Source organism: Embiotoca jacksoni, unplaced genomic scaffold, assembly GCF_022577435.1.
Source record: "Embiotoca jacksoni isolate LCO1_2020_lvr unplaced genomic scaffold, fEmbJac1.0.p SCAF_17, whole genome shotgun sequence".
NCBI classification, from domain to species: Eukaryota; Metazoa; Chordata; class Actinopteri; family Embiotocidae; genus Embiotoca; species Embiotoca jacksoni.
In genome coordinates this window covers 11958332-11986285 of record NW_027185307.1, presented here as the reverse complement: position 1 = coordinate 11986285, position 27954 = coordinate 11958332, and the positions used below count along the sequence as shown (strand labels likewise).

The window sequence follows — 27954 nt, the reverse complement described above, 5'->3', positions numbered from 1 at the left end:
CTGTGGGAGACCCGACTCCACAACGTGGGAAAGTAGTGGCTTACACACATGCACGTAAGCCAAGAACACAGGCGAGCACACATACACACATCAAAATCACACAGACAGAAAAAAAAGGCAGGAAAATCACATTAGTGGTCAGTACAAAAATCAGCACATGCTGGCTCCATCTGCCTATTCTGTGTTATCAATTATTATTTTTGTCATTATTATTACTAGAGAGGGAGAAATGTACCGGGACACCTATAGAGAGGGTGTGGAGACTGCTTAAAGGGAAAAATAATAATTGTGTCTGTGTGTATCTGGTATGAGTCAGGGAAGAGAACGACTGATGCCACAACTCAATCAAATGATAACTCATCACACATTTAGCAGTGACTAATGAATTTGACTTTGAAGGCAGAACCTTCCCTGCAGCTCTGTTTAAATGCGGCCCATGTTCGTGAAGGTTACTTTTTCATCTTAATCATTCAAAGACTCGCGCACAAACACACAAAGATCTTGATATTTTTAAGCCCACACACAGTCCTACTGGGAAATGGGAGATTTGGCATTGCAATTATTACTATAAATGACGGTGACATTTCAGCTGGAAACTATTTTCATCAGTGGCATGAAAAACTATTTCCTTTCTAAATGCCTGTGTAGAAGTCATTATCTCTTACTCATGTGTTACACTTGTTCCTAAACTGAGCAGCTCACTTCTCATCTACTACCTTGACGTTTTTATTAGTTTGCAGCATATTAACATTCACGGCACCAGATACAGCCACTAGTTTCCATAGCCTGTGAGTCATATACATTAAACTAAGTGATGCCAGGAAAATCATGTCAATATTCACAGGCGCAGACACAGGCGCACACACGCACAAACAAAAAAATACCAAAGTCACATAGCCTTGTGCCAAAGGCAGTGAAGACATTTACCAAAAATGTCTCAGACACACCTTGTTGTTTTTATAGATGCTTTTCCTTGACTTTAACTTTCATGTTAGATGCCATTAAATAGAAGATTCTCATTAGGCTATGTGAGACCGCAGGCAGATCATATATTGAGGTGCCTGACTTGTGGAGCTAAAGCACAGTGCCAACAGAAAGAGAAAAAGCAGATGCAAACACCTTTCACCAACTTGCACTATCCATCTGCATCTAAGTGATTTGAAAATGTAGCACAACAATATAATTTGATGAGTAAGGGCTTGTTGCGTGAGTGGGCTCTTAAGGGCCATGACATTTCTTTGCAAGTCTATATTTACTATCTGCTCTGTGACTGTCTGGTGCCGTGACAATGGACTTTAAATTGGCCGTGAGATGGTGTTTTGATTGTGTCTTACGTACCGTTGTTGTTTTTTTTCTCCATTGTGTCATTTCCATTTGTACATTTCAAATCAATGATGTTTACATATCAATGGGAAAAACAACCACTCACTTATTAGAACACCTGCTTATTAAACCATCTGGCAGCAGTACAATGCATACAATCACGCAGATACAGGTCAGGAGCTTCAGTTAATGTTCACATCAATAATCAGAATGGAAAAAAAATGTGGTCTCAGTGCCTTTCACCATGGAACCAGACAGCCTGCTTTAAGTATTTCTGAGACAGCTGATCAGTCTCTGGAGTGTACTCAGCATGGTGTGGAAAACAGAACAAAAAAAATACCAGTGTGCGGCAGTTCCACCGACCAAACGCCATGTTGATGAAAGAGGTCAGAGGACAATGGTTCAAGCTGACAAAAAGGCTGCTGAAATAACCACTGTTTACAACTGTGGTGAGCAGAAAAGCATCTCAGCAGATGGGGTACAAATCCAAGGACCATATCGGGCTCCACGCCTGTCAGCCTGGAACAGAAATCTGAGGTTGCAGCGGGCACATGTTCACTAAAACTGAACAGTGGAAGAGTGGAAAAGCGTAGCCTGGTTTCATGAATCTTGATTTCTGCTCAGGCTGCAGATAGGGGTCAGATTTTGGGGTCATCAGTACAGGCTGCTTAAAGGTCTGGGTGATGTGGGGAATGTTTACTTGGCAAATTTGGGCCCTTTAATACTGATCATAGTTTAAATGCCACAGCCTGTCTAAGTATTGTTGCTGATCAAGTGCATCCCTATATGGAAACAATTTCCCCATGTTCCAGTGGCTACTTCCAGCATTATAATGCTCATTATCACTAAAGCAAAAGTCATATCTCAAACTCTTGTCTGGTTCCATCAACATGGCAATGCATTCGGTGGACTTCAGTGGTTTCCCCAGTCACTAGATCTGAATCCAACAGCACACCTTTGGTACATGGTAGAACGTAAGATTCACAGCATAAATGTACAGCTAACAAATGTGCAGAAATCCTTTGGCGTAATCATGTGAATATAGACCACAAACTCAAAGGAATATATTAACATTTTGTGGAATCCATGCCATTAAGAAGTGAAAGCAAAGAGAGGCCATAACCTGTAATAGCTTGGCCTTCCATAAAGTTCTTGCTGAGTGTACATTAAATCCATTTAACCGTCATTGAATTATGATGGTGGATCAAAATGTGGAGACAAAAATGGGTACTTCAGTCCTTTAGAAAATTGACGACGATGAAGCAATGAGCAGGGTAAGGAGTTTTGAGTGACATTCATGTTTGAAGGGTGGCCGAACGTCACTGTCCGAGACAGAAAAAAACACATCAGGCCAGGAACGCAAACAGGCTGGTTTTCTTTGACATATGCAGGGTTGTGCACCATGAATTCATCCCTTAGGATCAGATTGTCAAAGCAGAATTCAACTGTAATGTTACGAGGTGTCTTGAGGGAAAATATTTGGTGCTAATGATCTGAACTGTGACGCGATAGAAATTAGGTTCCCCAGCGTGAGAATGCGTCTGCTCAGCGTGAACATGCAAGTTTCTTGCCTGCAACAACACAACCACCACGTCTGATTACTGGATTAGGCTCCCTGCCTCTTCTTTCTGTTTCCCAAGAATTTAACACAAAATCTGACGTGCGCTCTCAGCTAAAGTTTCAGGTGCATGGTGACACCACAAATGTGCACATGCCACTGTTCACAAAAATGAATGTAACGGATGTTAACTGAGGTGCTGATGTTGATCGAGCGGCGTTACTTGGAATATGTATTCATGAAGTTTGTAGCTTCCCCCTTCTCCGTGCACATCATTGTACTGTGATCTATTTAATCACAACAGGAACAGTCTCAGAACTTTTTGATTGCCCCTCGTCTCTGGTTCAAAACATTAAAACTAAAAAGGGTCATTCAAGACAGAAAGTTATCAATTTGGTTGAGAATTGCATTTTGAATACAATTTTAATCGAACAAACCTTGTAAAAATGTAACAAAGGCAAAAGAGCAATTATATTTACCCCAACTAGCAGTAGTTTTAAGTAATTAAAGAATATTTTTTTAAAAGAGCTGCAGATGGGAAAAAGTGGGCCAACCACACACACACACACACACACACACACACACACACACACACACACACACACACACACAAAGAAGAGCACATGATTGAGGGAGTGTACCGACCCACTTGTCCTCCAGCATCAACTGAGTTCGACCACCAAGACATCTACTGGCCACTAATGCAAACATAAATAGCTGCGTGCATGAATCTACAGCCACACGCACAGCCTTGTAAAGGGGACAGGACTGTACTGGAAGCAAAAGGGTGACAAGAGATCTGGGGGAAAAAAAGATGCAAAAACTTGGACAAGCTCGATCCTCATCCAGCTGCACTTTCTTCCAAACTCCTGCCAGACCTTTACTTGTTTTCTCTCCCTCCCAACTTCCATACTTCATTCTCTGTGTCCCATCATTGATTGCGCTCCTTCCCTTCAGCCTCACGCATTATGTAGAAAATACATAATGTTGTGAGAAAATAGCCCATGTAGTCAAGTAAACACAGTGCTCAAAACACTAACTGTTATGGTGCTGGGGGGGGGGGGGGTGGACTCAAAGCTCCTTGGACCCTGCCTGAGGTTACAAACCACATGATTTTCAAATCTAATATGATGCTGGAGAGGTGGTTTAAATCACATCATTTCTTTGGCTCCAATTGCTCATTAATATCATCATCATTTGCAGCCGCTGTACATGAAACACAAAAAGAAAAGTTATGGTTGTTTTAACCCACAAATGTCAAAGCCCAAATTATTTACTACGGCTACAAATAATCTGGATGCAACATCATTGTGATTTCTATTACCATTTACAAATATTTATATTTTTGGTGATTTATCTGAAAGGGTTTTGTGAGGAAAGTGATTTGTACAGCTGCAAAAGTGAGTTGATTAATTGATTAGTTCGTTGACCGCCCAGTAACCTCCAACTATTCTAACAAGTGACTATTTTGAGTGTTTTTTGTTTTTGTTTTTTTTTTAAACATAAAAATGCTAAAATTCTCTAATTTCAGCTTCTTAAAGATATATTTTGATGGTTCCCCTCGTCCCCCATGATATTAAACTGTCTATTCTTGGTCGGGACAAAACAAGACATTTTAGGCAGCACATTGGGCTTTGGGAAACGCTCATCCACATTCTTAACCATTTTCCTACATTTTAAAAAGACCAAACATCTGATCAATTGATTGAGAAAATAATTGACAGATTGTAACTTATTTGAAGCTCTATTTTTATTTTTGATTCCTTGACTATAACAACAGACTGTTAAACAGTTAAAAGTTTTCATAACCTTAATCCCATGTCCTGATATTGTAATTTCTTTTCCTCAAAAAGGCAATGACAGCCACGTCACCGGGTCATGGATATACCAGGAGCTTTTATAGAGTCAACTGAAGTAGCAACCACTTGTTTACAAGCTCACACAAAACTGTTACAAACAAGTGTAACAATTCTTTGACTAAATTACTGTATATAAATAAAAGACAATGGTTTTGGTTGAGGGCTTTGAAAATGTAAATAGTTACAGCTTGCAGATGATTGTGGTTTTCAACAGTTTACAGAAAAGGCAGACAGTAAAAAGAGATGTCTGTAAGTGCAAACAAAGAATTAAGGGGATAATGAGAAACTGTGTGTCTCACACACACAGTTTCTCATTATCCCCTTAATTCTTTGTCACGGTTTTGGAGAAGCCACAATTAGCATTAATAAATCAGATGTCCCCTCAGCCAGCTGTGACAAGAGATACATGTGTTCACTGTGAAGGTCAACAATTTAAAAGGTTTACATGGCGTCAAACCAGCAGTGCTGAAGAATTTACAATAGAAATCTTGTAGTGGCATTTTGAATGTAAACTTCATACTTAATACTAATAGTAATGACAGGTGGAAATCATAAATCAAGTTAACATAGGGTCATTAAAGGCTTTGACCTGTCGCTAACAGCTTTAAGTCCTTGGTTTAATAGAGCCAAACCTTAAATTCTATAGGTTTTCATTAAAGTTCACCATGGGAGCAATCCATTTCCTCCCTCATATATCTCCAGTGTAATGAACTGCTGCTTCTCTATGCTGCCAACAGCTGGTGTCTCATACATACGACTCAAATCACTGCTTTCACCGACAACAGATATTAATCAAGAATAACTAACAGACACAGTGCATAAAACAAAAGGCTTTCATAACTTGTTTTAATTAAATTGTCCAAACTGACAGTGCTTGTTGTTTTTACTGTTTGTTGTGGTTTTGATTTTCTACAAGAGATTACAGCTCTCTTTGTGCAAGCTCTGTAATCAGTGTGCTGTCTTGGTGCCCTCCTTCCAGGACTGGCTCATGACAAGTCACAGCCCCATGTAGCTCTCCTGATCGCTCTCCTGTCCAACTTTTATAAGTACTGATTCCAAACATGACAAACTTGCAGGGATGACAGGTAGCATGCTCCAAGAGAAAACACTAATGAGCTTGAAAAAAAACAAAAACAAAACAAAAAAAAAACAGGCTTGATTTCATCATGCTAATAATAAAGGCAACCACTGGAAAATAGTCTATTCTTTCATTATCTGACTGAAAACAGGCATCGCGTGAATAATTCTGACTTCTTGAGCACAGAAACAAATCAGTGAGTAATAGAAGCCTTGCCAATATGTGTGACCCAATTACAACATGTGTGCATTTATGTGACATAGCAAAAAAATTAAAAACACTTCTTAGACCTTGTGCCCTTTTAGTGCCAACTGTTAAGACTTGGCTGCTTGAGAGGAATGGCTGGCTGAGGATCAGTCTAAAATCAGACCCTTCTGTCCTCATTAAGAATATTACAATGTGACCTGCTGTTTTATGTTCATTGCCATTAAGAGGGAAAACTAATTGCTTTGTTAAAAAAAAAAAAAAAAAAAAAAAAAAAAAAAATTCTCCTACTATGAATTTCTTGTGGCCTGATTATTATGAGTTGGTTTCTGTGCAGGCTATGATGCCTGCAAATCATTTGTGTTTTCCTACTAACATCTCTGTAGTGCTATGCACCCTATTTTACTATATAGTCCCCCTGGAAATTAAAGCAGCAACATCAATGAGCATCCATGGTTAAATGCGCATCAGATTGGTGTGTATCTTGCTCACTGTTTATTGCTTGTGCAGTAAAAATTTCTCTGAACAAACAAAAACAACAAATTTAGAGCTAAATGGCTAATGGTTTGGGAAAGGGACCATTCCAGCTCATTATCTTTCTCTTCATTCCTCACCCCTCTTTAAATCACCCCATCTTTTTACAGAGGTGAGGAAAATGTGGTTCAAACTAGCAGCTACCACACTTTCATATCCTTAAAAATGTGGATTTTTGAGGTTTGATTATGCTGAGAAAGACACGCAGCACCAATTACTCCACAGGATGTGAAACACGCATTGGTTGCTTTGACTCCACTGTTTCCTTGCGAGCTTTGGGACCACCAAAGAAGAAATGCAGCATCACTCATAAATAGTTTTTACTTTCCATGCTGAGGAAAAATTATAATGATGCAAAATGATGGGTCCTAATAGAAGTAGATGCATATTCCAATGTGTGTCTACTGCTGATTCAAACCAAAGTAAACAGTATAAATTTGTACTAGATTTGTGATATTTCTGTGTTCCTTGTCACATCTTCCAGGGACGATCCAACCACAGCAGTTATTGGTGATTGTGATGTGGACTGAGTTCAAAAAGTGGTTAAAACCTCTGAATCGATTTTGCCAGAAAAAGGAATTGGGTTTTTTTCCATTACTGTGACTAAAGTTATAACAGATTTGTACAAACACCTGGTGTAATCTTTGACTATAAACTGGATCGGAAATTAATTTTTTCAGAGGCCAGTTTAGGAACATTTAATACAATTTCATGTAATGAAATTGCTGCTGTTCTGCCGACTTACTGCACACCAACACTGGAAAGTAGGACAGCGGTGTGTCCCGACCACTTGATGTGCATCAACCCGTGATGATCCACGCCAACAATGGGTGCAGATGTTATGATGCGTGTCATGCGGCGTTGGTTGCTACTGCCCTAAAAAGAGGGTGACCCAAAAGACTCTCAACAAACAGTCAGAAACGTCAACTATTTCTGATGACAGCCATTTACTGCTCAGCACTGATACTGCACATCCACCCAGGAGGTAAGAATAATCGCTCAGAGTTCTGCAGCAAAAGTAGAGTCCAATTTCCTGGGAGAGACCCAAGTAAGTGGGGTGTTTTTGTCAAAATATTAATAAGTAATTTATTGTGAAGAAGCCTTCTTATTCGTCTGACTCACCAAGGCGGCATTGCAAAAGGTGCTTCTTCTGATATAACCTGCCAGGGAAATTTCTGAATTCAATGCATCAAGGCAAAGAAGGGCAGGCGAACACACGGGGATACACAAACACGAAACACCACTCAGAGGAGAGGAGACGAAAGGGGAGACTAGACTTCTGTGTCACCGAGTCTGTTGAACACAACTCATTCCAAGCATTTGTTTATGTTGGACTTGTGTTCCACTCCTCCACCCCCTTCAATAAAACACTGCTTTATGAGTTTACACCCATTTTTACAATTAGGACATAACATCCCTCGTTCTGGCATGTCGCCCATGGTAATTTATGCACTATCTGACTCAATGCATCTGATTTTCTGATCTTCAAAGATACGTGGTGATTAAATAAAAAAAAAAATAAAAATAAAAAAAAAATGTAATGCAATAAAAAGTTAGTCCTCTGAAGTCTACCTTGTGGGCTTTGGCAGCTCCCTTTACTTTTTTGGGCAGCTGTGGATGATGGGATGGATAAGAAAAGCCATATCTGTGGAATGCCTGGGTGGACAAAAGAGCACACAGTGTCCCGATCAGGCCGCATGAGACCGTGAAGCCCAACGGGCCAGTGAGTTATATAAAAAAGAAAATAAGAGCGAGTGGGAGAAAGTGAGTGAGGAAAAAAAAGAAAAAAAAGAAGATGACTGCGTGTGCGAAGAGGACCTCAGAGGATATCTGATACCTCCACATTTGAAGAGATGAGAGGAAATGTTGAATATAGAAAAGCGCTCGTGGGCAGATTTGCCTTTTCAGTGGGCCACGTTAGCCCAATTAGAGATGTAGATGACAAAGTACACCTGTGTATCTGTGTGTGCTCTTTGTGTCTGTGCTGCTGTCTTTGCTGTTTGATGTTATGCTGATTTCCTGCAGGCATAAGAGGTATTCGTCTTTCAAGGATACGCATCTTTCATGGGGCAACTGTCTCTTTAGATTTCTTGCATGAGACTGCACACGCATACCTCATCAACGCATGTGTAAGGATGTCATTGATTTCACAAGGCACTGCCATATAGCTGAGGCAAGTCCAGAACATAGTTGTAATGCATTTAACCCCTTATGTGCCACGATCAACAGGCATGGTCTCAGCTACTTTTAGGTATTTAACGCTATTGACTGATATCTCCTACTGGTGATATCATCCCTGACAGTTTTTCCTGTTTATCATAAGATTTTTTTTTTTTTTTTTTTAAACAATAAAAAAAACAAAAAAACATTGCTTTTATAAACGAGGATGTTGATTTAAACTGATAAAGTTCTTGGTGGTGAGAACAGCACATGAAATGTGGAAATTTTTTATATTAAATATCCTAGCCTTAAACAGTGATAAATCACTGATTTGTTATTAAAGCCTGCATTTAGCCTCTAGGGGGCAGCACAACATTGACAAGCTATGACCTCAAAGAAAAGATGTGGCTAATCTAGCATGTTGCCTATTTATAAATGCAACAGACACTCAGCAACATTAACATTTAGTTGGAGTCATGTTTCTGACTACCTGTAAGTCCAGTATTCATCCTCCGGTTTATCTGCAAAATGCACCAGTAGAGCTTGCCACTAACTTTGTCTGCCCAGTAGGGATAGTGTGGGGTGGGTTGTTTAGAACTGGGCTGGAAACAATGTAAATAAGAGCAACAACACTGAAAAATAGCTGAAAAGCTGCAGTCCTTTCCAGGGAGCAAAGAAGTCTCCGAAAATTCTGCATAGAGCGGAGGTAATACGTCAAGTAATACTTCAATGGGAGTTGTCATCACAAGAGAAACCTTAACAAGCAGAAATGTTCCTCAGTAAAAATGTATATATCAATTAGGATAAGTTTCAAAAGAAAATTCGAAATTAGGAGCTCTATGTGCTCCTACAGGGAAAAGATTCCACACTGGCCAATGCAATAGGAATTGAATTCAAGTCAGCACAGGTGACCCATTCTTCCTCTCTGTTTCCTACAGAGAAAGCAGTAACAGCCAGCTCAGTATCTGAACACCATCACAGGAGGAAATGTCACAGAGCAAAGCACCCCCAGTCATTCATCCCACTGTTCCTCCAGCTGACATAATGTTACTGTCATAACCAAATGAGGGTGGGCGGCTTCAGATTGCTCAGTTTTGCTCTAACAGGGAAAGTCCTATCCAAATTCCAGCTCTGACAGAATGCAGGATGCAGGCGCCCCCGCCCCCCTGAGATCAGATCAGCAGGAGGAAAGCTGGGAGCGCCGTGGACAAACTGGAGGAGCCCAGTATGACTCATTGGAGTCAGGTGTTCCAAAGATAACACAGGAGTTGGGGATTGTCCATGAAAACGGTTAATGTAACCAGATTTCTTGATAACGCAAATATTTCTCCGATACAATGATCATTTTTGGTCATCATTGGGGCTGAATTTCCACACGTTTCATAGCAGCACCATTATTCACTGGGAATGAACAATGGTGTGGTCACGTCTGCATGATAACAGAGATGAATCGCTGATTTAAACATGGACTTGGATGGTAAGGAATTACGCGCAGGTCCTTCGCCATAAATAAGATTCATTAAGACGCTGATAAATGCACATTTCATATTATCGCTGTATTTCCTCATCAGGGCACTTTCTGAATGAATCAATACTGGTCTTGGTGGTGATTAGAGTGCTGATGGATCAGAGCCAGGCTGCCCTTTTAATGGTCAGATTTTCCATCAACATGACTCTGGATCACTCTTATTCATCATAATAGGTAAGGACATGGGCATGTGGAAACCTTCGTTTCCCCACAGCATCATTAAGGTGACTGATTGTGGATATGGCCTGTCACTCTGCCACATAGTCAGTCATCTGATGAAAAGAATTCATATTCAGAAGGTCTCGCTTTCATTAATCCATGGCTTGACTATATTGAGAGAAAGAGACCTCGTGGAAACATAAGTGACCTTGGGATAATATATGTCTTCTCATGTCTCTTCTGTTTCCGACACACACATCCTCTTCCCCCCCTCTCTTGTCTCCCTTATAAAGTGGCATAAGAAAACAAAGAAGACCATGAGGAACAGATACGGCCTGTCTCTTAGAAACTCATCACTGTGACATATGACATTGACAGACAGATGCTGGAAAACAGATTTTCTCCTCTACCCCAAAGACATTCATCTTTCACCCCATGTTTGTTCCTGCATGGATCAAATAGTAGATGTGAGCCAGATGCTAGACTGTCTGCTCTCGGTTACATAACTCTGCCAATGAATTACTGACTTTTTCAGCCAATATGTCCATATTTTAAAACAAAATCGCACATTAAGCATCAGAATACACCACCAGGACCTTATTGAGCAAAAGTTTATGTAAAAAGCAAAACAGACATAACAAACAGGCTTCTGTTTTGCAGGTCGCTGCATTTAGTGCCTTAATAATGAAAACTTTGCATTCAAATCTTGCAGATTACAAGGAAAAAAACAAGTGCATTAAACTCTATATAAATTCACCACGTTCCAATTTACATGTTACAAAATGGGTTCTCAGTCACCTTTGGAAAACAGTGTTGTAGGACTTTTAAAATGAGGGAACACTGCCATCTGGAGGGAATTTTAATGTGTCCTGAAAATGACTCAAAGCATGTCAAACAAACATGAATACTGACTTTATCTGAGTTGTTTCAGGAACAGTGTGTTTCTGGAGCCGCACAACTCAACTTCTATTAAGTTGTCAGCACAACATGTGTCACCCTGCATCTGAATTTAAAATAATATTTAGAACAGTAATAGTGTAAAATACTGTGATAAAAAAAATATATAAATATTTAGATTAAATTTCAGTAAAATTATCACAAAGGATAAGACTGTGTGATAAACCTTTATACATATTAACCAAACACAGTGTTTGTGCCCTGTCCAAAAACATATGCAACAGATGTAGCATTTGGCTTTTACAGTGTACTTTTTTCACAGAATGATTTTTTTTTAAACTACTTTGTTAATAATGTTCTTATCCTCTCAACCCTTAAAATGGCATCCTGCTTTTTCCTAACTGAGAGTAGCAGAGTATACCTGGGTCTGGTGGCAGGCAGCCCAACAAATCCAGAGGCCGAAATAACATTCCTTCACGGAGGGAGAGGAGATCATTAATTGCACCTCTGTGGCACTTTTATGGAGTTTTGGAAATGGCTGGATGGCTCCAGCAAAGAAAAAAAAAAAAAAAACGAAAGAAGGCTGACAGAGACTGAGTGCAGAGGGAACCCATGAGGGCACCACATTCATCAGTTTAGAAAACATATGGAGTGGAGAGCCATGGCTGACGCACATCTGAGCCAGAGGGATCAAAGAAACAACGCTGTTTGAGGTCATCCATATCAAGACCACATTAAGCTGGGTGAATCTCAAAGATCATCTAGTCCTCTGTGCATTAGCCATTTGCCACCCAAAACTAAACCTTTATTTCTCTACACTCTGAAGAAGCCACGAATTTTGATGTTTTCCAACTGAAAGAGGGGTGAGCATGACAAACTTAGCCTTTTATTATTGTTTGTTTGTATTTAGCCTTTCAGTGTGGAAGTAGGTGGTCTTTACTAAAACGACCTGGAATGGTTTGTGTGGCCACAAGTCATCACACATGCAAACTGCATTTTTGTCAACACCATATCACCCTTAGTACTGACATTAGTCCAAAACTTCAAAGTTTAAGACGGGGACTGTGATCAGTAATCAGTCCTAATTTTAACTTTGAAACAGTCCTTCATATTCTCAGGCATCATTGTGCACTGCCTCACCCCCAAAGTTAAAACAATAAGCAAGCGTCACCATATAGCTTTAAAAATGAAATTAATAACAGTTGAGGCGATAGTTGAGGTTAAATTTGGTTTTGGTTTTTACTGACCTTTGGTTAAACATCCCTCTGAAGTTGTAATTTGCTCTGTAGTTGGGCATGGGCTTGGGATCCAAAGGCCTGTAGATAGCTGGCTCCCCTCTCTTCATTGCCAGACCATTTAGCTCCACTGTGGGTGTTATACTGCCTATGTGAGGGAGTGTGCAGAAGCCAGCAGAAGAAAATATTAAAACCAAGACAATAAAAAATAACTCTCTAAAATGATGTAAAAAAAAATCTTGCTTTGTAACATCAGCGAATAAAACGTCAAAAATCGCAACAGTAATCTTTAATAAAAAAAAAAAAAACAGATTAGGTCGAATTTAGTTTCAGGATATAGACAGGGCCAGCAACTGACTTGGCAAGCTGTGCTCTGCGCCTAAAACTGTAAAACTGAAAATGTCCACCCAAAAATGGTCAAGCACGTTTACCTGCTTGATGCATGCACCGCTAATCCCACACCGATGTTGCATAACCTATTACGGGACTTCCTTAATCTCATAAAGAGCAAGCTATGAGGTCTGTCACTACTACAACGCCACAGAGGGCAGGGGAGGCAAGACAAGCCCAGTGGTATTCATTTGGCAAGAGATAAAAAACAAAAACCTGCCGTTACGTGTTACTGAGAGGATCTGTACTGACTTTGTTCTGAACACGGATTATTTAAATATCTCTAATAGTTTGAGAGCTACAACTGGAAGCAAAACTCCTCCAGGTGAAAAAACAAAATAATGATACATTCCATCAGCACTGGAGACAGAAGGGCAATGCAGGCATCACAATGCTTAGTCATGTTTCTTCCCCTCTCTCTCCTTCATGATTACATGTGCACATGAAAAGTAGTGACGTCCCAATGCAAAACTTGCTCTGTAAGCCCTTTTCCATCTCCCTACAACATGCAGAATTTTAACACCACATTTGGTCTGGAAATAAATTAAACATAGAGGGAACTAATCCAACAACAAACAGGAAGTTTTACAATTTGCTGTCAAAAAGCAAGCATAACTGCATGGATTCGAGCTAAAAGTCATGCAGAGGTACACAGAAAAAAAATATCAGAATTATGACAAAGATGCTTCCAAGTTCTTCCCTCGTACCTCACTGTATGATTTAATTAGTTAAGTACCGAACACAGTCACTGAGCATTGTGGCTAAAAATGGGTCATTTTATGTTAAATTTACTTTGGTTTAACATGTACTTTTAGTTTTTTTTCACAGTAGACATTTTGGCTTGTCACAGTGAGACATGTACAGGCATTGATTTGTATTGGCATGTCTAACACTAACCCCTGGAGCCTCAAATTAATTCACAATTTTCAATTCAACGTGCCTCAGTTAAAACAACCCTTTTATAAATGTAAAAAAAAAAAGAAGCTATTACAGGAATATGACTTTGGCAACAAGTGGGTTTAAAGGGAATCCTTCACGGGTACATTCTTTGTACAGTAAAGTCGGATTCTGGTGTGGTTGCCGTACCTGGATTACTGTTGACGTCAACTTTAGGGGAGCGAGGCGCTGGCCTGGGAAGGACACTCTCAGTCAGTGCTTTGGCAGCTGTGGAGTGCTGGGCCTTTTTAATGCTGGTGCCCTCTGCCTCCCACACCTGCTCCCCAAGAGTCAGCTGCACTGTGAAGATCTGAAACAGTAACAGCCAGAGGGGATGGAGACATTACCTGACAGGGACTCCTTTTTTTTTTTACCAACATCCACCTCCAACTCATATGGTAGCAGTTCCATAAGTACTAAAGAAAAAGCAGGATCACATACTGGACACTTGACGTATCTGTTTAGCCAAAACAAGCATGAAATTGAACTACTACACACAAACTACAATAAGGATTTCTATCGATATTTACTGGTTATCAATATTTGACCGCTGAATCTGAAAAAAAACAAAAACTTTTTCTGCACACATTGAGACTACTGTAACGTCCCAGCTCCTCACCTTGGCATGTGCAGGACCTCTCTCATTGAGGAGCTTGTACTGTGGTTGGATCCTGTTGAAACGGGCTAACTCATTCACCAAACACATTGGAGTTTTCTCTTTAGGGTTTGCCATGTTCTCCTGGGGCGAGCCTGAAACAGAGTAGAACACCATGCAGTGAGCCACGCGTTGACTGAACGAGAGTTAAAACTATATTCATGAATAATTATAATGTCTTATATAATAATAAATAAATATAAGGAATTCTAAAATTGTATTGCGTGACTGGGCACGAGATATTCATATATTTGAGCAAGGAGCATTTACATGTCAAAAATGCTACAAAACAAACATTTTACATGTAATTAATTTTTATGCAAAAGAGACTAAATTCTGAAAACCAACTACTTGATATACAAATGAGTCGATTAGTAGGAGAGACATGAGTGTTTAAGATTGTTTCCCCTTCACCAGATGTGCAGGGGTTGAGGTGTGTTTTGATCTGCCTAAAAGCTACTGGATTTTGAATCTTAAATGAGATTCAAGGCTCTATTTTTTATAGTACAGCCAATCAATAATAATGAATATTATCACAAATTAAGCTCATAAAAGGTTCAAAAATTTTATGTCGCAAGCACTGGGGCAGAAAGTCTTTTGAATTTAGGTGAGATTATTATACCCAATGAGTAGTGAAGAGCACTGTCAGCCAGTTAATATCCTCCCTCAAGTTTTTAATTTTTTTTTTTAAATTTAACAAGAAATACTAAACACAAGTACAATTATAACCTTAAGGCAGATTGTTTAGTTAAATGTTTCAATAGGGCTTGAATCAATATCAATATCATCTAGCTATACTATTTATATTAACACTATATGACAACTAGGGTTATACAAACATCACACAATAACTGTACATTGCCAGCAACACTGAGACACTGAATCTATTATCCATTAGCTTTGGCAATTTCAACTAAAAGAATGAAATGTATTGTCTTTATAATGCAAAATAATAACCAACGTCCCCCGAATGTAAACTATTTTTGTCGGTGGTCTACCTGGCGGTGAGGCAGACACAGGGGCGTCCCCATATCCGACTGCAGGAGCAGGGCAGGCGGGTGTGGGGGCCGGGCCTGTGCCGTTGACGGAGGGCTGCAGACCCAGGGGTCCTGGGCTGGCCATGGCCGTCGGGGGAACTCCGGGGGAGAGGCCAGGACCAGCCAGGGGCGCTGAGGTCTGTACTTTCACTTGAGCCATGCTCTATTCCTGAAACGAGACCACAATTAAAAACTTCTAACTTTGATAGCGCCACACTGACATTGCTAGACTGCAATCAGGGCTTTCAATAGACAACACCTGCACAAAATCTGCGCAGTTTGACAAGTTCACCAATGAAGTGTATAATATACCGTTCATGCATTACATCGTTAGCCATTAAGCATTCATGCATGAGTCCACACACACATGCACATGTAAATCCTCACTACTTTCTGCACAATTTAAAGTTCTTTACTGTTCTTTGACACATTTCTGTGGGCTAAGCCAGGAGAACAGACTTCAAACTGAGCAGCTCTGGGCCTATCTCACATTCTGATCCACTAGCAGCTAATACACCCAGACAATGAACCTTTATTTGAAGGAGCTTTGCTCATGTTACTGCTGCCAAACCTCTCCAGAAAAGGAGGAATCCTGTGACAGCAGCCGGAAGAAGACAGTAAATGTTAAATTCACATTTTTATTTGGGACTAAAGAGAGGTACTTAGACCTACATCAGGCAGACAGAAGTGAACACTAATGGCAGTCAGCCCAACAATCCACTGAAAGTCAACAAAACACATTCAACTTGTTTAGTGTTTTAAGCATTTAAAGTGTTTACTCAGGTAGCCTCTGGCTAAGTAGTAACTTAATACGTTGTCATGTGTTTTTCATCAACAAAGCTGAATGAGTAGATGGCTATAAAAACTCACTTAAAAAAAAAAAGGTACAAACTGTGTCACAACATCTTGCCAAAAATGTCCCACGTTGATATGTGGCAGTCGTTGAAGGGAAATTAGTGAAAATATTTCTGACAAGAGGTCAGAGCAAAAGGTTAAGACGCAGGAGTAAACTCCTGGAGTGTGGAGAAACTCTGGTGTCTCGCCCTTTGGAGACTTCATTTCAAACCCAGCGCATTCAGATCTTAGACCACATTGACACAAATCAATGTCTTTCGCTTTAGCTCGCATATAAAACAAGTCGGCAGAGCAAGATTTCTTATTCGTGATTTCAGGGGTTTTCATGGCCTCCAGCCTGCAAACATGACTACAGGTGTCACCGGTTTAGGACCAGGCTTGGACTGGTGTTAGCAACAGTGCAAGTTTGCATATCCATAAAACAACTGACATCGACTATACAAACAAGATACGTTGCATTTGGTACTGTGTGGCATGACCTTAATTCACTGCATGTAAACCAAGTTTTTTTTCCTCCCCCCCCCCCCCCCTGTATATATTGTCGGTGCATTGCCCGTGGAGGTTTCTCGGGGAGGGGGGGGGTGTCACAATCTCTCTCTCTCTCTCTCTCTCTTTGGCTTTCTTAAGCTGTCTCGCAGTAACATGCACGCATACAGTGTTGAAACAGCAACCTTTGTCCATGGTTGTCTTCCCCAGCTGGTTGAGTACGGAGGTGGTGCAGCGTTCAGGGTTGACTGACAGAACCTGCACAACCCCTGAAACCTACACTACAGCTTCGGTCGGTGTCCACCTTAGCCGGAAGCTAACGTTACCGACGAGAAAACGGCGTTTCCCCCAAATGTCAGCTCATAAAAACACACCGACAGAATGGGCAAGCACGCGTACCGTCAAGAATACGTATCTGTGCGGTCTCCTGATGAATATATACTATTTAGCCACCTCCGGTTGCGCTAGTTTAGCCGGTTAAAGCTCATCATGGCTGATCGGCCGAAGCACCCCTCTTGCTAGCATCTCCATACCACCCCCATCCTCCACGAAAGTCTGGGGGGGGATTTCAGTCCACTCTAACGTCACATACTGACTGGCGACAACGTGACGAATAATCCAGAGACTATCCGGCAACAAAGGGACAAATATTTTAAGGTATTTTTTACCTTTGTCCAGGGCCAGACCCCAGTTACACCTCCAACATTGGCAAACACTAAAGAGAACTGGATGGAAGAGGGAACAGACCACGTTATTTCTCTGGGTAAGAAAAACTCAAATACGTCCCATTAGAAGCAAATGACTTATCATTTTAATCTTGCATGTAAAAACTTCGTGTTTTGTTTATTTCGCTGGTGTTAAGTGTTGCATATTGTGACCTTACTATCATTCGAGTTTGAGGTGAAAGCTGAATGAATCAGCCACCCCCGCTGCGATACGAATGGTTCAGTCCTGGTTTGCTTCCTCAGAGCTCACAGTTTAACTTTGGATTCAGATCCAACACGGATCTTTTCAAACTTGCCTTCTGCACATTGGGTTGTTATAATCTTATTTTTCATTTAAATTTTAAGGATCTCAATATCACTGAAACTTACCATGTGTTTATAACTTGCAACTTATAGTTGCACGTAACATTTTTTTTTTTTTTTTTTTTTCTGGAACGCTTTTACGTCTTTTTAAACATAAAGTTAAGAAAAAAAAAATAAAAGAAGAGTTTGACTGTTTGATTTTTTTTTTTTTTTTTTTTTTTTTTTTTTACACAGGCAGTACATCAGTGCCCATCAAAGAGCTGTCCTTGCTTCTGGTAGGAGTTTACAGCCTTGCTCAAGAGTCCTTCAGCAATACTCAAATGAAAGGTCCTGCAGAGCAGATGAGTGTCTGTCTCTCAAACCACAAGACCACAATGTCTGTATTCTTACTCACCAAGCTCTTCCTGCAAGAAACCACATTAGGCTAGTGTTATTCTTGCTAAGTATGGTGATGATGCTGGGGTGCCACAGCTGAAGAAAGCCCGTATAAATCACCGTGCAAACATTTTATTTTTGATAAGGAATAGGGGACCACAAATCAAACGACAGTGAATAGTAGATCCTCACATATCTGACAGATACTTTTGTCGCTTGACCAATAGAGGGCCACATGAAACCACTTGTTACTGTGATGGGGTCCTTCACAGAAAGACGTGTGTTTTCCTTTACTGGCATCATTAAACAGACTTGTGGCTTATTTGTGCATTAATAAATCATTTTAGCAATGCAGCTTCAAAACCTATAAAAATCAAATTAAGTTTAGCAGTAACTTTTTTTTTCTTCCAAGTTAGGCAAACATCATGTATATAAGGCAAAACAAAAATTGTTCCAAGTTGTGATCTATATGTTGACTGAATTTTAAATCGATCCACAGCACTAGTGCAACTGCAGTCAAGTATGAGAATTGTTTCTAAAGATATTTTGTCTGTTTAGCTGAGTGAGACATGATTGATGACAGATGGTTGATAGTGTGCATCACACACTTCAAATGAAAAGGTCTTATGTTGAAATGCAACCATTGCTACATAGATTTGATCAAATGGCCATGACAGTTCAGGTAAACATGTAGGCTCATCAACAGTTTCTCGGAGATCATCTCAGTTTTCTGTTGCAATGGGTCTGCATATTTGTGGACACTTCTGGCAAACACAATGGACAAGCACAAGTTTTGTGTCCTTCACTAGTTATAAACTAAATTTCAAACTGTGTAAATATTTGATAAAACCCAAGTTTACCTACAAAGCAACTATAAGACATACAGTACATTTTCTTCCTGAATTTGGCAGTCACCATGCTTATCCCTTTATAGTGAGTGCAAAATCCATAAAAATCTTATCAAAGGCAAGGTTGAATAAATGTGAATCTTTGCTTTTATTATTGATTATGAAAATGAACAGGCACCTATTACATGGAGCTTGCACATCCCAGAACAAAATTTCAAACATAAATAACACACCCTCATTAGTGTAGATCACTCACAACAACCTGTAAGCTAAGAGTTCAAACCACATTGAAAAGGGAAAAAAAAAAAACAGCCTAAGGAAGGGAAAAAATAAAAATCTCATCCAAACCCTTGTAACATTTTCACTCGCAAGTTTTTCAAATCTCCACTGATCTACTGCCCACTGGGTGGAGGACTTCTGTCTCTGCACAGATGCTGCTGCGACTGCATTTCCACAATCATTTCAATCCTACTGTCCTTTTCTCACAGCACAGTGACAGCCGAGAAGACCTATTACAAAGAAGCTAATAAAAAAAAGAACAACAAAAAAATCATTGGTTAAATAGATGTCTTTAAGTTATCAATATAGTTTTCTTTGAGATAGCGGTGTGCTGTGGTAATCTCCTCTACAGTATAGAGTATCATCACATTCACTCAAGTTCATTCAAGAAACTCAGCTAGACCCTGGAAAAGGAAAATACAAACAACCCAAGAAGGAAAATTCAAGTATCTCTGACTGGATGGCGATAAACATCTCTTTAGGAATGGAGTGATTACAGTCGGAAATGACCACAGCCTCTGTAGGTGAGATTTGTAAAATCCATCCAATAAACCATTACCTAAGTCATGGAAAGACTAAAAGTTCTCACAACGTTTGATGAGAAAAAGTAGGGTTTAAAATTGCATGCAGCCCCACGGTAAAACTACTAATTCTTTTTTTTTTTTAACCAACTTGTGTTTGTAGCTGACTGTACATGTCCTAATTACCAAAAGATGCAGACTAACGTCCGATGAAATAAAGCACTCCTATTATCATTCTGCCATAAAGTAAATGCATCCTCTGCTAAGTTCTTTCACATCATCCAACAATTTAAAGACTTATATACAATAGTTTCAGACATGTTATAAGTTTACAACATAACAGTCTCTTTTGGTGAAAATATAGTTAAATTCAAAATATCTGATAGGTATCTTTTTAGAGATGATCTCTTTATTGAAAAAGTACCTGAGCCAAAACTCTGACCAGGGGGAATCACAAAGGACTTTTCTTTATGACTTCTAGAAAGACTCTCCTTTTCCTCATTCATTGCCGTTCTGGAGAGCGAAGATTTTAAATTAAATAACATATACAAAAAAAAAGAAAGAAAAAAGAATCAAAAACATACTGACCCATCAAAACAAACCCCCTTTTCAAAGTATCAGCTTGTTGAAATACAGTACAAAAAAAATGACCTTTAAAATCAAACCATTTAGAAGATTAAAGCATGAAAGAAAAAAAAAAGTATCATACAAATAAAAATGGATCATTTGACAATGTTCTCTTGCAGACATTCTTTAAAATGGAAGAGAGGCCACTGCACACCTTAAAAGGCTGGACTCATGAACCCTGCGGGAGTTCGGGCCAACTTTGCGAGGAGATGTACACTGAGGTCATTAGATGACTATGAGACCTATTATCATGTCTGTTGTAGTCCCATCGGTACCGACATTCTGTCCAACAGCAGGAAGAACTGCAGCCAGGTCTCGAGTTGGAAGATGAAAAAAAACAACACTGTGTGGACTCTTGATACAGTGGTTACAAACTAAAACCCTTAAACCTGATGAATAAGTGGAGGACTGCGAACAGTGCATCTGAAAGTAGGGAATAGCATACTGGTCATGCCTTTTGAACCTAGATACTTCCACAGTGCATATAATCATAATAAAAACAAAACAAAAAACAGATGAAGCATTTTCTTGGGGTTTTGATGGGCAGATCCCTTCCAGAAGATGATTAGATTTGGATTTCTATTTGTAGGCCCCAGCATGCATCCATCAGTTATTATTGCACAACACAAGGACCTCAAAATGCACCCACGCACAAACAAAAAAGTAACAATAATAATAATAATAATCTTAAAACAGGAATTATAATTATCTCACTACAAATCCGCCTTTCTTGCTCGCTGCATTTCGGCCTTTTAGCACAAAAACGATACACCTCAGGTGCCTCCGAATGTTCCATTATTTTCGTTTTTCTATATTACACCCGACTAAAACATGCAGCCAACTGCCCACGGGGGAAATGCAGTCGAGAGCCTCCAGCGCATGGTGTCCATTGTTCCAGTCAAAGGTCAGAGTTCAAAGACTGAATGATTAGAAAGTGCTTTACTTAGGTCAGTAGGACTTCTTTCTTCTACAATTATTACAAAGTTTGTACATTAGCATGTATCATCTGTGAAGGCAAACAAAAGTCGCTTTAATTCGATGACTTCTACAATTTAAAAAAAAAAGTGATTTAATTGTGTCGCCAAACTGAAAAAGTAAAAAATAAAAGTTGGAAAATACTCACCATGATACCACCATTTTGTTTTCTTTGGATTTTTGTTACACGTTCTTACATAAAAGGAGTTATCAGGTGGTCGTCTCTGCAGAAAAAGAAACAAAAAAAAAGCACTTAGATTTAACATTTAATAAGAACATAATTTACATGAATTGCTGTAATTATCCCCCAAGTCCTACCTTTTCTTTGCAGCTGGACAACATGCTGATAATGCTAAGACAAACTGATTGCACTGAGAGGGCCGGCGACCAATCTTCCGTTAGAATGGACAGACAGATGTGACCGTTGCTATACACATGTGGGTGGACAGGTATATTCTCTCCTGTGAACATTACCTGCACGAGTGAAAAAAAAGACAACTTAAATCGCTGGTGATAAAGATGATTGACTGAATATGTAACAATAACCAGCCTATAAAGGTGCTGGGTATTTGATAGAAAGAAGACAAGATCGACTTTTCTATCTTTTACACGGAATTGAAAGTGACAACTTGGGAGAGTACTTGTTTGGAAAAAGAGATTTTGTTTCTTTAAATGACACCAAATAATGAGACTTGCTGTATAAGCTCAGGCTTAGCCCTCTACAGCGACATGAGGCTCTGGGATTAGGACAGAGGGGCCGGGATGGGGTGAGAGAGGGGGCGGGAGAAGAGCGGCGCGAGACTAAGAGAGGAGACATGTTTGATAAATAAAAAGGAGACATGTTTCTATAAAAAAGGATTGGGGAATATTAGCCATTAAAATGGTGAGAGAGTGAAGGCTAAATAAAAAGATTACAGGAAGTGCGAGGATCAAGGAACTAAAGACTGAGGTGCTGAAGTAGAGAGAAGGGGGAGTGGGTAAAGAGGGTAATGAAAGGTAACAATGGGTTTGAGGCAGTCCGGCACCAGACAGGGCCTCACAGGGGAGTGCCGGCTCTACATTACGGGGCTGGAGGGGATGGCGGGACAAGTGTTACTGATATGAACAGAAAGTAAAGCCAGTGCATCGCTCAAAACACCAAGATGAACAAAAGGTCTTTGCTTCCAAAAACGTGAACACAAACTCTGGGCACAAACTATGAGTATATATAGCACTTTACACGATCTACACGTTACATACATGCTTACATCCTACACGGTGCTGCTGTTGATGATTTATGTGCAACACAAGTTTCAATATTTTGACTTTTGCCCATTTTCCTTCAGCTGTAACTCTCGGATCTCTTTTTCCAACCCTTTAGTTTACATGTGTGACCAAAAAAAGCTCCATTTTACCTGCGTGAACAAACTAGGGTTGAAACTTAGTCGGCGAAGACCTTTTAAAAACGTGCATAATCTTGTTCACTACGCAAATAAAATATACAGCCAACAGTCAGGAATATAGTTCAAACTAAATCAATTGGTGGGAAAAACAAAGACAAAAAAAGCCTTATAACAATATTACAATGTTAAAAAATCACACAAAATCACAGGATATTCTAAATGGCCAGCTGTCGCAGTGTGGCAAACAATATAAACTATTACAGCACTATTTTTGGTAGGAAATCTGCAGTTTTTGCAGTGAGCATGTAACAAAAATAAGTAAAAGAGGACCTCTGTGACTCTACTCAAGCTGAAGCAACAAGCTAGCAATGCAAATGTTATCAACTGAGTGCGAATGGGCCAATGGTCACAATGTTTGTTTTATTAATGACAAGGATAGCATTTGCAATGAGGGAAGTGTTCCAAAATACAGCACACATACGCTCAGAATTACGCGTGTGTGCAATGCAATGTTACTCAAACAACCAACAACGCACTGCAGCAGTTGATACAGAAGTTGCTCCGGAGGCCCCAGGAGGAGCCCAACAGTGGACAACTCTTGACAGACTGTCCTTCCAAACTGACAGGGTAGTGGCTAAGTAGCTCAGTTTATCTAATTTTCTCTACACTGATCATTATCTATTTTTAGGTGGGCAAGCTCCTGATGAGTACAACAAGACTGCCGAGTTCAACTAATCCCATCAAACACGGCTTCATCGAGACCTTGGGTACCGGTTTCTCTGTCGGTGATTCCAGGCTGCGGTGTTTCCTCCACAAACTGCAGAGCCCGAGTGTTTCATGTGATTATTGCAGGCATCCAGACAGCGTTTGAAATTGTTTAGAAAGGGTCACCTCTGTGCACTGCAGCTCCTAAGCAACAGCTGTATGTGCCACTGTTTTGGTAAACAACTCTGATGAATGCCATTCTTTGATCAAACTAGGAAGGGATGCCGGACAATAAAACAGGAAAACCAGCAGTAGAGAGGAAACTACATCAAACCAAGCTCTGGGCCTGTTCGTTGATTAGCGTCATTAGCATCGTTAGCATCCAATAAAGCAACTTTTCAGACAAGAAATACAAGGTTCTTAAGACATGATGGACAAACCGGGTGCAAATCAAAACTGATATTGCTTTTCCACCCGAGAACACAATAAAATGTTTCAAAACATGTATACACATACACACTCACAAACAATAATGGCAGCTGAGCTTACCTGAGGCGAATCAAAAGGATATCGACTACTAAATTTGAAAAGCAGCTGAAATTTCTCTCCTTCATACAGTGTGCCGGGTGCTCCCTCCATATCTACAATCCACCTGGAAGAAAAGCACAGAATTAAAATAGGTTCGACATCCAATTCAAGCAAAATTATGTAACATTACAATGGTCACCTAAACACTGGTTAGCTCATCACAGGCAGAGTCCAAAGACCTCAAACAAATATTTATATTTGTTTACAGATCACATTTTACAAAATTAGGATCCAGTTAATGAGCACAAGCAGCACTCTCATGTTGAGTCCTGAAACACAGATGCTAGTTTTCTGAGCCACTGGTAATAATAACAAAAAATAAAAGAAATTGAATTTATAAAATAAGAGTTCTAGTTAAAATTGTATTTCCAAAATAAAACCTGTTCTTCACGTCCTTAAATCAATCAAACATCCAGCAGTTTATGAAGCCCAATTGAGAGACGGGTGATTCAAATTGTGTTCATTTTATTTACACAATGCGACAACATTCATGTTAAAACTGTTGCTAAATGTGCTCTAAAATAACACACCAAATCACACCACTTATTAAATGGTCAAATCCTGACATGAGGTTTGACAGTTCCTTCGAAACACAAACGCTTTATGTGCTATAGAATAATTTTTTGTTTTGTTTTGTACAGTTAATAATGTGGTCTGTCTTTGATCTTGTGATTCTGAAGTAGGTAGGGAACGCTTACAATAGTGACTGTGCTAAAAAAAATAAAAAAAATAACAAATGGTTAATAATGAGAAGTATTTCATCATTCTGGAGTAGATTAGCTGGAGACAGCTACAGAATAACATCTCATTATCATTAAAAAAGAATCATACACAATGTGCGCTGCCAATTCTGCAGTAAGTGTGTTATCAAAAGCTTTTCGTCTGACTCATTCCAATGACACCCAATATTCAGCTGGGTTATGACAGTGGTTTAGTAATAATGTGATACTCTATTGATCTAGTGGACAAAATCTATTTTTGCCTTTGTAGCCTGGCTACAGAACTCTGCTGACAGAGCATGTGCAGTGAAGGACAGTCTACCTGCACCGTGCTCTCTTTATGCCTGTAACCCGGGGGACAAAATGTGGCATCAGCAGCAAACAAACCCAATGTTTAAGTCTAGCAGAGAACATTTATGGGGATTGCCTGCTCACAGGAGAACCCTCAGAGGAGAAGAAAAATGGACACTGATGGCAGCATCACAATCTCTGACCTAATTTCATCCATGCAAGCAGTACAGATAGGACACCAACGAGACTTGTGGCTTTTATCCGGGTTTATAGCCTTGTGTCTCTTTCAAATCTAGCCTGGGGCACATGATCATTTAGACTTACATATGAGGTCAGTCCTCCTTAAAAAGTCTAATGGTCAGAGTGTCACAAAGGAGCTTCATTTTTCTTCAAGGACCAAAGTTTAGAGGGAGGCGTTACCACTGTACATGATGCCCGAGTTGCGCCTGATGCAACCCACGCTGAACACAGCCAAGGACTCCAAGGACATTATGCTCAATATGCTTAAATTCCCAACAGACTGCTGATCATATGATCCAGTCAACATAAACAACACTGAGCCATTTAGTGAAAGTGGTAATAAATGGACAAACCGAGTACACGTATGAGAGACTCAACAGTGCTGTAAAGCAGCAGCTTCCTTGTTTACAATGGCTGACTCATTACGCCATCGAGCTAAGCCATCAGCACTATCATACAGTCAACGAAAAGACAATCTAATCTACTGCGTAGCACAGACACAGAGTGTACTCTATAAACAAAAACTATTAAACTAAAAACACATTGTCACCTTATCACACAGCAGTTTCACCCATGTATGTTTTTTTTTTTTTTTTTCCATGTTTGCACAAGGTTAGTTTCAATGTCAGGCAGGAACAGAGTATTTGTATCTCACTCCCTCAGGACTCATGACAATAAGGGCAAATCCCTTCTACTGTCAATCCCTCTAAAAGAACTCTAAAGATCTTTCAACCCGAGAGTGGCACACAAAAGGCACACCCACACATACCAACTCAAACCTGGGCCGCACCGTGATCATGGAATTCAGCTTAACTGGTCGGGGGACTCGACAGTCATGCAAAACATTCACTCAATCTGACCGGAGATTGTTAACAAATGAGGGCGATACCAACATACTGGTTCTTACATTGCTACAAGATTTGCTTTAGCTAACCACAGACACCGTGACATGTGTTGCCTCTTTAAGACTGCAGGAGAGCCCGGCGATGAAGCTGGAAGACATTCACAGCGGCATAGCAAGGCAGCACCTTTCAAAGTCAATTGTTGTAGCTGAAAGACATTTGGACGACGGCCAGAAATGTGTCTCGAATCCATTTCCAGGACCACAACTCGGCTCACGCTTACTGCTTATCAGACACAATTTGATTTGGAGAGCAACGGTATTGTTCATGGGGGTTTTAAGGGAACACCAAGACGCCCAGACAGAAAGGTCAGCGAAGCAGCCTCTGTTCCTTGCTTACCCGAGCTCAACTCCTGCATGCCAACCATTAAATATTTTATAAGGATGAATAGTGACACTGCGCATTAGAGACACACTACTGAGGGGCCAGAGCTGCCGCTCAACCGGAATGACCCCAATTCCTCCTCACCACCGCTGAGGCTTTCGTGTTGTACCTCCAACTATCTACAACTTTCACTGAACGTGATGGACCAGGCATGCTCTCCCCACAGCACGCTCCTGTTGAACGACAGGTGCAAAACTTCTTCCACAGGATGTTTTACAACAACAACAACAACAACAACAACAACAAAAGGCACTTACTGTGTGATGGTGTTCTGTACACTTTTTTCGTTGAGCGTCATTCCTGGGGGTGGATCATTTTGCAGAGCTAATAATTCCTTTTGTAGCCTTTTCTGTAGGAGAGAAAGTCCTCGGGTTTGTGCCACATTCAAAAATATACAAATAATAATGATGATAAACACGACGGTTCGGTGCTGATGGGTGTTAAGAAGCAAGCGGCGAACCCAAGTCCGTCGGTCGATTGATTTGACGAAAGTTTACGTTTTTGTATGCATTTTGTATTAGAGAGGATAAATCTCTTACTCGATTCAACGCAGCTATTTTATGAAAGCGATGCACCTGTTCAGGAGGAGGAAGAGGAGGAGAGGGGGGGGAACCGCAAACCGCTCAATCTGCGCACCGTCTCGTTAGCAAAGCTAAAAAAAAAAAAAAAGGGGGGTTGAGGAGCGTCGGCCAACAAGAAGCCGGCAGTCAAGTTAAAACGGGAGAATAAAATGTCAGCACAGGCGTTTCTGAGACGGTAACTACACGGCCAGTTGTCAACATGTAGCTCCAGGAAGCTCGTTTCTACGCCGACTTGCTGTTGTTGATGATGATGATGATGATGATGGGCTAGTTGTGTTGCTAGCAAAGACCAGGCGTTAAACCGGAGCAGCTTAGCACGTATGTCGTTCGCTAAATGCTTTAATGGCGACGCTACTTCGAGCAAATATACGTATGTAAATGAAGTGGTTCATAAACTGCCGACAAAGACCCGACTGGAGAGCTGGTAAATTATAAATATGCGCTCGCTATTAATTGTAGTCTTACCTGCATCGACGCCATGATGGAAACCCCCCCCCCTTTATCCCCCCTCCCCTTCTGCGTCAGCGCAGTGGCGGACTCCTACGTCACGGAGTCACGTGACAGGAGAAGTTGTTTTGACAGGAAAAAAACAATCCACACTAAAAAAAAAAAACG

General features: G+C 40.2%; 2 protein-coding genes across 8 annotated transcripts in view; both read right to left on the bottom strand.

Moving 5' to 3' along the window:
- stau2 (staufen double-stranded RNA binding protein 2) overlaps positions 1 to 17663 on the bottom strand; it is an 84731-nt gene extending 67068 nt beyond the window's left edge. For 4 of the 6 annotated variants that reach the window (XM_069151632.1, XM_069151636.1, XM_069151635.1 and 1 more), the window contains exons 1-5: positions 17563 to 17663; positions 15515 to 15722; positions 14481 to 14611; positions 14012 to 14171; positions 12548 to 12683 (exon numbers count right to left, since the gene is read on the bottom strand). In XM_069151632.1, the coding sequence (XP_069007733.1) occupies positions 12548 to 12683; positions 14012 to 14171; positions 14481 to 14611; positions 15515 to 15713 (626 nt within the window). In that variant the 5' untranslated portion in view covers positions 15714 to 15722; positions 17563 to 17663. Of the gene's footprint in view, positions 1 to 12547; positions 12684 to 14011; positions 14172 to 14480; positions 14612 to 15514; positions 15723 to 17079; positions 17173 to 17293; positions 17507 to 17562 lie in introns of those variants that run through there. The other 2 variants (XM_069151633.1, XM_069151634.1) reach the window with 2 other exon arrangements.
- A 1606-nt stretch (positions 17664 to 19269) lies between these two features.
- ube2wb (ubiquitin conjugating enzyme E2 Wb) lies at positions 19270 to 27829 on the bottom strand. 2 transcript variants are annotated; one of them, XM_069151638.1, is made up of 6 exons: positions 27805 to 27829; positions 27016 to 27107; positions 24184 to 24286; positions 21866 to 22021; positions 21696 to 21771; positions 19270 to 21578 (listed from the first exon to the last, which is right to left on the bottom strand). In XM_069151638.1, exons 1-6 carry the CDS (start codon positions 27817 to 27819, stop codon positions 21565 to 21567), a joined length of 456 nt encoding a protein of 151 aa, XP_069007739.1. In that variant the 5' UTR covers positions 27820 to 27829; the 3' UTR covers positions 19270 to 21564. The 2 variants fall into 2 exon arrangements, with proteins under 2 accessions (XP_069007739.1, XP_069007740.1); XM_069151639.1 differs by lacking the exon at positions 27805 to 27829 and adding an exon at positions 27298 to 27408.
- Between the last annotated feature and the right edge of the window lie 125 nt (positions 27830 to 27954).